General features: G+C 39.3%; 1 protein-coding gene across 1 annotated transcript in view; it reads right to left on the bottom strand.

The window, feature by feature from the left end:
• Positions 1 to 3660: 3660 nt before the first annotated feature.
• The window catches only part of LOC110470690 (netrin-4), a 46407-nt gene continuing 41350 nt past the window's right edge, over positions 3661 to 8717 (bottom strand). Inside the window, exons 7-10 of the mRNA XM_021530547.3 lie at positions 8331 to 8467; positions 7693 to 7761; positions 6454 to 6624; positions 3661 to 5954 (exon numbers count right to left, since the gene is read on the bottom strand). Of these exons, the coding sequence (XP_021386222.1) occupies positions 5818 to 5954; positions 6454 to 6624; positions 7693 to 7761; positions 8331 to 8467 (514 nt within the window). The 3' untranslated portion in view covers positions 3661 to 5817. The remainder of the gene's footprint in view (positions 5955 to 6453; positions 6625 to 7692; positions 7762 to 8330; positions 8468 to 8717) is intronic.

Raw genomic sequence — 8717 nt, 5'->3', positions numbered from 1 at the left:
CTGGAAGCTCCTGTGTCTTTATCGTGTGGTGTTTTGTTGGGTTGGTTTTTTGTTAACACTGATCGGATTTGAGAACTGTTCTGTGCTGTAAGCAGACCTTGAATTAATTTGTGGGTTGTGAAGATCAGTTGCTCCAGCTTGTCAGATTTTTATTCTTATTCTTTTCTCCCCAGCGCAGGCATAAAAAAACCTAAAGCTTTTTCAGTACCTGTAGTGGACTGGATCATGAGCCATCAAATAAACGTGACCAGCTATTAAAATATTTGAAAATTACTTAAGGAGTGCAAATAATTTAATAGTTCACTATAGTTTAATAGCTGTAGATAAACTATACTACATTGTTTGTCTTTCTGAGCAAAAGATAGACTGTGAGATTTTTTTTTCCAAAACAGATTGTGGTTCTTTTGTTTTTTTCTCTCCTTGTGTTGGCTACCTCACCCAAAGCGTAAGAGGTTGTAGTGTCAGTAATGCAGCCCACAAAACCCAGCAATGTTTAAACACTTGCCTTTCTCTGTGGGCAGCACTCTGGGGTGCTCAGCAGCATTAATTCCATATTGCACTTTTGTGTCTTGCTTGCATAAGGGAATTTGGTGCCACTAATGTTTCTGAATGTTTGAGGGGAATTTCTGTCAAGTTTTACAGTGTATTTGAAGTATTTCAGTGCAGCTGTTGAATCCTCAGAAAAAAATCTGGAGGCAGTTAAGTGGCTTACAACTACTTTGTTCTGAGGGCAGTGATAGCAGGGACTCTCTGCATCACTGCTTTTCAAAGAAAATGATACAGAACTTCTCAGTGTGACTCTTTCAGGCATAGGAAGCCAAGTGCCAAGTTAACCTGAGTAAACAGGCACAAAAGCAGCAGAGATAATCTTTGGCACTTAGGCAATAGATGAACACTGGGCACCAAATTTAAAAAAAATCACATGCACCCAAGCTTCTGGTTGTTCAAACAGAAATCTAGTGCACTGTCTGTGAGGAAGCAAGAGCTGTTTTTCAAGGCGTGCTTTGTTCTGACAAGTTGCCTTTTTCATTCTTGCCGTGCTTTTCTTTCACACATTGCCTTTGTGCTCTAAAGTGTTTGTGTTTATCCTCTGCAACTGTATTTGTAGCACCTGTGTAGAAAACATAAAATGTGCGAATCTTGGCCTACAGTGGGTGTAGAGATGTGCACCTAATACTGACAGAGGGAACTTGGGGGATAATCTGACACATTGGAAGGTGTGTTTAGGATGGATTTGCTTCTTTCTGACTGTTGTGGCTTGGTAACCTGTTGTGCTGCAGTACAAATATGAAATATGTAAGGATCTTACACCAGAAACTGTGAAGAGCACTGTGTGATGTGTTTGAAGTGTTTTGAGAAAGGAAGTCATAGCTTTAATCCTAAATAATTCTTTGTGGAATTTTTTTTTTTTTTTGCTATGTAAACTCATGCAGTTTTGAATGCATAAATAATGTAACTCCTTGTTTCTGTTTCCCAGCATTGCTTCATTTGTGTGATTTTTCTTCTATAGTTACGTGCCCCAATTTTAAATCTAAAATCAATTAGTGGTTATTCTAGTATATAATAAAGATGATAAATGATCCTTGGCAATATATGACAAGCTTGTGAAATAAGCAGATGGTAAGTTGCATTTTTATTGTGTGGATACAAAACTTAGAGCTGCATATGTCTTGTTTTAATGTGTTTCTTATTTTATATATTTATTTTATAAATAATACCTTGTTTTTCTGTCTGCCATCACTGAGCTACTGGTTCTTGGAGAGAAAGTAGTAGATTCAAATGGGCTTGAGCAATTGTGTTTATAGAGCCATTTCATACCGATTTTATGTTACCAGGTGATTTTGTCAAGTCATAGGTGCTGCTGTGTGAAGTCACAAGTAGTCCTTGGGAGATAAAGAAACCTTTCATTGTGAAAGAATTGTTCAAGAATTGTTCTTTAATTCTGTGCCTTTAGTTGATCTTTGGCCTTTAAAAGCTGATGTGCTGAGTGTGATTAAATGTTTATAAAAGTTCAGCTAAAATAATCTGTTAACAATACATGAAGCACTTCTAGATGTATCAGAATATCTTTCCAATACAAGTTACTTAGCCCAAACAGTTACATATAGATAGAATTCCAGTTGAATTTTCTCTGTTTAGTTTTTAGATTACAAAGACATTATTTTAATTGTATTCTCCCTACAGACCTACCATTGCTGCCAAAATACTCCCTTGTCTCATATTGCTGTGAAATACTCCAGATTTTCAGTTTTAACCATTCTTCAATTTTGCACACCCTTGTCCTCCTCTGGTACAGTGGTGAAACAATCTCTGCTTTTGAAAGCTGGATGGACTGTTAACAGCTATGCAATTCCTGCATGATGCAGGCCACAAATTCATCTATAACTTGTGATAACTTCCTTGTTAGGATGGGATGGTTCGTGCAATCCACTTAAACTTGAATCAGTGGTGCATGTATTACATATCCTGATGTTGATAATGATTGCCTCTAAAACCTGTCTCTTTTAGATGATCCTTTATCAAAACATACATTCTAAAATGTAAAAGAGGACTGAAAAATAGTTAAAATTAGACAAAATTGCATTTTCAGAATTAAAAGTTGCTCACTTTTTTTTCTGCTGTTCTCTGTAGTACAGCCTGAGGGCATTGCAGAGAACTGACTTCAATTGTGTGTAGTAACTTTCCTAGAGATACGGCCTTGCTTCAGGTGCAAAAAAACCCCTTTTTTTTTCCCTTCCTCCTTGCAAAAGGAATGATGAACAAAATGGTGGCTAGGAGGAGACATTTATCTTGCAGGCCATTGTAGGGGTTACTAGATCTGGGGATGTGGCAGGGCTGTTTTGGAAACGAGATCTATATCCTGTGCAGTTCTGACTGAGAGTGTCCTTGTTAACCTGACAGCAATGGCTCCTGTGTATCTGATCACACGTCAATGAACCTACTTATTCCTAGGGAAGTAAAAAAGGGAATTTGTGTGCTTCTGGACTCTTGTTTTACCTCATTAAAATTCTGTCAGTGTTAGTGTGGACAATGTAAAGAAGCTACCAGCAGTTTGTCATTTATTCCTAGTCAGCTCTCTTCACTGGACATGATTTCATTTTGTTGAACAGGAGCCTGTCTGCAGTTGTTTTCCAATTGCTTTTAACCCCTCTGGAGCTGATGTTTTGTTGGTGATGGTGGAGCCAAGAGAAGACACACCCAAACAGAGGAAGAGTAGAGGAGTTCAGCAATGATTATAGCACCAATGTTTGTTTTTTACAATGGCTTATTTTAAATCAATATTGATGATCTGTGAGCAGACAGTTCAGGAGGGCCAAACCAACGAGCACAGGAGGATTTGTGGTGATTCCACAGTGCAGATTAACACAGATGGCACAGCAATGTGAAGGGTAGGTTAATACAGGATTTGTTGTACCCTAGATGACATGTCCAGTTACTTGTTTCTGAGTGTTACAGGTTCCTTACAGTTCCCCTCACAGCACATCATTCCCTTCGTACGATGCTGTATGGAAAACATAATCTGTGATTCCAAGTTACATTTCTACTAGCAGTAGCTAGTAATGCTAGTAAATGAATGTGTCAAAAAATAACTTTTATTCACAGAAGAGAGCTATGCAGATGCTTACCCTCCCCACAAAACCACCAGTCTGGCACAAAAAGTAGAATAGAGGTGTTTGCTTTAATACAGTGCTGACTATAAACCAACATGGAATATCCTCATTGTCATTAAATAAGATCCCCTACAGGTAAAACGGCCTCTGTTGAAAAGCACGTTCCTTAGTTTAATTCTAAACCTACGCTTGAATTTCATTTCTTGTGAGAGGCCCTTTGAGATCAGACTGTAAATTCATGTACAGGTCTTTATTGGTATTTGAAAGAGAACTAGTTAATCTTTTTGTTGTGAGACAATTTCTGGAGACAGTAAAGAAAGCAGTTGCTGGGCGCCTAATTTCATAAGGCTGAGATTTCAAATTCTGCCAAATGCCTTGGTTAAAAAGTGTTTTATTGCATTAATTAAATAGCTTGTTGGAGATGCCACATTGTTGGATACCAGTTTAGGTAACAACAAATAAATTAAGAAGTGAAAGGGGGAAAGCAATGGAGGAAGGGAAATTTCCTGAAAAATGGGAAGGAAAAAACACTAGAAACACTGTTTATATCTTGTTGGGAAACAAATTGGAGCATTTTTTCCCTAAAAAAAAGCTTTTCTTTTTTTTTCCCTTTTTTTGCCTGTCATCCGTTTCCAAATGAGCTAAAGGTATCTCTGGTGTTCAATCTGTGAAATTCAAAGTAAAATAGCAGTTAATAGAATGGAAGTGGCTGAATTCTCATTGGTAGAGAACAAAACAATGTCATAACTTGTAGGCTGGATTTCCATTGTTCTGCATTAGTATTAGGGTTTCTGGTGTACCACTTACCAGTCAGACAGTGCTAAATGAAAACATCTCTTCCCTAGGAGCATTAAAAATTAGACATAGAATTGAAACATGCTAAAGTAGCATGTATGCTTCTCTTTCTCTGTAAATCCCTGAAAGAATATAGATTGATTCATTGTGATTTTTGTTTAGTTGAAGAGAGAGTGCTCCAACCAACTTCATTTGGTTATGAGTCCTTAAACGGGGGACACGTCTCAAACTTCAATTTCCTCAAAATTCTGTGTTAGGGAAGGATTTAAGTAGCTACCTCTTGATTACTATAGGGTAAAATTGATTTAGAAATAATGTTTTTGCAGAGCAGAACTAATTTTACCTGGAGTGCTGATGTTATCACTCCTGTGCTTTTGCAGAGGGAGGAATAATCCTCAGGCACTATGGGAAGGAAGCAGAGTTTCAGCATCTTACCCTGAAGTGTGACCAAGAGAAATAAAGCACAATGAAAGCACTAAGTGCAATCGAAGGCAAGTGGTCTTGAGCACAGTTGGAACAGCCAGGTTGCTCTCCCAGAACTGCAGCTTACCTCATTTGATACATGCTCCAGCCAGTCCATTTACCTCCTGTTTCTGCTTTGTGGCTTTTGTAGTGTCACAATTTCCACATTAGAGCAGCTGCTAGTTCCTCACGCTTTGGCTTTTTCCTGTAATTAAGGTTTATTTGCAGTGAGTGCTTTGAAACCTTTGTGGTGTTGCAGACTAAGTACGACAGCACAGAGCTGCATTTGGAATGGAGTTTGAGCCAAGGTGGTTTCTGCAGCAGAGCTCAGCACTAAGCATTGATGATAGCAGTGCACATCTCTAAAGAACACTGTCCCAAGATAAGCCACATGTTTGTTTCAGGTAGGCAGTGGGATAATATTGTCCCCTAGAAAGCAGCCTATTATATTGGCATAATTGCAGTCTGATGGTAAGTCAGTTTGAGCTCTCTTTTATGCTTATTTAGTATTATGCCACTTGTGAAGCTGAAAGAAATTGCTGCCTTTTAGTGGTCATTTATAAAGAAAATTACATTCCAGTAATGAATGTATTATGAAAGCAGTTTATACATATTAATATCAGACTCTGACCTGGAGTATAGAAACACTAGTCCATATCTTTAGTTTTGCCTTGTAAAATGATTCTGGCTGGAATCAGGCTCAAGTGAAGAACTGACTTGTGATCTATATATGATGCACTAGGTAATTTTGTATGATAAGGCTGTGAATTTTTTTTTAAAGTAGTCATGTCCCGAGTTTCCTGTCTAAGTACATGAAAAGAGGGATGGCAAGTCTGCTTTCCTTGCTTCAGCTAGGAGCATGTTGAATGGGAATGCTTGAACTAACTACACCTTTCACTGCAGTGTTACTAAAAGGCAAAGTCCAGCACTGTAATTTCTGAAGCAGAAATCATTTGCATCCAGTTCGAAGAATATCTGATACTTGTTTTCCCAAATGTGCCTTCCAGGGTTTCACCAGGCTGTTCATGTTCACAAGGAGTTTGCCAGTCCTTGAGTCCTCTTGGCCTGCTATTAGGTAGTCAGTACCTAGTTAAAAAAAAAAGAAAAAAAGAAAAAAAAAAAAAGAAAAAAAAGAAAATGGGAAAACCCTTAGTTAGCAAATAGAATAAGAAAGAACCAAACCAGAATTTCTCTATTTCATGTGGATCTGGCATACAGCACCTTTGCCAGTGTCATCCAGCTTATGTATGTGCCATCTTATGTGTATAAATCCATGTGCATACTATCACTGCTGGCTCCTGGGCACACAGATTCACAGGTGTCAGGGCTGTGCTCAGGGGTTACAACTACAAATTGATTTCATTCCAGTGAGGTTCTGCACACAGATCTGGGATTTGGCAGCTGCTGCTTATGCCTTTGCCCCCCTCCTGCCTTTACCACCCTCCTTGAACACTGAGCTGGAAAGCAAACATGCTTTGGAGGGGATGAATCAAAGGATGCTGCCCCAGAAAGGCTGATCACAGCTGATGTTCCTAAGCACTGTCTACAGGGGAAGCAAAACCCCCAGTGAGTATTTTGTCCTTACCAGGATTGAGAATGGGACATGTACAGCCCCTGTTGGTCCAGGATTCTGGGTAAATGCTTCTGTTGCTCCGAGCAATTTTCACTTTGCTTGATTTCAGGACCTTCTTCACTTTCACAACAACTTCTGCATGGGTCCCTTTGTCATGAGCAGACAGGATTCTTGCTTTTATTACTGCCAGAAAACATATCCAAATAGATACCAACAATGAATTTCTAAATGAATTTTGGTTAATGCTGCTAAAAGGTAAAATTTTAACACCTTGAAAGGAGACACAAAAAATCCCCTGAAGTGCAGTTGTACAGAAAGTACAGTGCTTGTCTACTTCACTGATGGATCTTTTAAATAAATCTGGGGAATAAAAACTGGATTTTTCTTTTTAAGTAGTTAACATCATTTTGCCATGTTATTTAGCAGTTATTTTTTAATGGACTGATGTCAAACACTTGGAAATTCAAGGAAAGCACTTGTATATATACAAAGGAAGGGCGAAAAACCCCAACCAGCAGCTACCAGTCTGATTTCAAGCACTTATTCTACATGTTATATTTCCAGTTTGAAAACTTTAGTGTTTTGCTTTAACACTGGCCTTTCAAAAACTCTGTCCTGTGAGAAGGGACTGTCTACAGGAAGGAAGTCAAGAAGTTTCCTATCAGGCATGTCACATAAAATTCTATTGATTGCACCACAAACCAGAAGAACTATTTTTGTTTTGTCGTCCAACACCTGGTTGCCATGATACATTTCTGTTCCTTTTAATTTAGTAGGATCCCATAACCTTTTGGCATGACTCTGGATCCCAGAGCTTTCCTCTCTTGCTTCGTGTGATGGCATGAGCCAGGTGTTCATAAACAAGAGTTTTAAATACATCCTTGGTAAATGAGCATGGCTATTGGAACCTGCATAATGACTGTAAAAGCAAGGGAATTTCAGATGTGAGGTTTTTTTATCATTTTTTTCTTGATGTAGAGGCCAATCATTCCACTGAGTATTATTCCAGCACCCCTTGTGCTATAAAGAAGGAAATTAACTGGGTGGGAAGGAAACACCACAGAGTTTTGCATGAAAAACACTTTTAAGTTCTGATCAGAAGTTGGGCATGTCGCTAGACAAAAAAGGCAGAAGAAATCCTACCTCTCAGGACTTAACCAAGCCTGTCATTTTTCATAGCTATCAGCTAACAATATGCATAGCAGGAAGATTGTGAAATGATCATAGCTTGGGGGCATGTCACCCACTTACCATAGGCATATTTCATTTGGCAGAAGTCACTGACGCTTCCGAGAACCTTTTCTTTGCACACACACTTTTCTAGCAGGGAAACCCAAGAACACAAAAGGTTGGAGAAGAGCCAGGACATGAGAGAGAAAAGAAGAGCAAATAATCAACAGTTATGAAGTTAGATGTCTATAGTTGCCGTAATCTATATGAACCTTATGAATAAGTTGGAGAGTGAGCTCAGTGATTTACAAATGTGTTTCTTGTTATATGATAAAATAATTACTCTGAAATCTGATCAACCCTGTCAAGTAAAATGCAGCCCACATGAGGTCTATTGTTCAGTTAATAATCTCACCCTAATGAAGAGATTTGTAAGAATCAGATCCAGCTGTAAATCATGTAATTAATGAGACCTTTGTTTGATCCCATAACCTAAGAAGTGCTGACGCTTCCTGGTATTAAGGCAATATCCATCTCAGAAAAGTCAAGTTATGCAGTAGGTGGCACTGATACCTCTGCCAAGTGCTGATCTTTACAGGGCAGACAAAACTGAAAACTATTTACATACTACAAACAAGCTGGAGATGGGGGGAGCAGACCCAGTCAGGGTGGTGGGTTGAAAGAACTGGAACTAAATATTCCCAAACTCTGCGCTGTACCTGGGTGCCTCAGTGCAGAAAATCCCTGCTCGTGATCGTTCCACTTCCACTCCTCCTCGCTCTCGTTGGCTGGCGCTTGGACGAGGTCGGGGATTCGTCCCCCGATGGGGATGTGAAAGAAGGGCTCACTGTCATAGCTGGGGGACACACAAACCACAGCACTGCATTAGGGCACCACAGGGGAGGGAAACAAACCCACAAACAAACAAACAAACAGCTGGCTTTGGCTGTGCCCAGACTGATGAGCTTGCTTTCTTCAGATTGGGAGTGCAAATGTGAGCAGAACTTCATGCCACGCAGAGATCACAAGGTCTAGGCTTCTATTTAGGCCTCCCCCTGCTGGCTTAGCATTTTTTAAAGTACCTATAAATTGGGCCTTTTTTGCTT

Source organism: Lonchura striata, chromosome 12 (assembly GCF_046129695.1).
Source record: "Lonchura striata isolate bLonStr1 chromosome 12, bLonStr1.mat, whole genome shotgun sequence".
In the NCBI taxonomy this organism is placed as follows: Eukaryota; Metazoa; Chordata; class Aves; order Passeriformes; family Estrildidae; genus Lonchura; species Lonchura striata.
The sequence above is the reverse complement of the archived record's forward strand: the minus strand, read 5'-3'. Positions and strand labels throughout refer to the sequence as shown.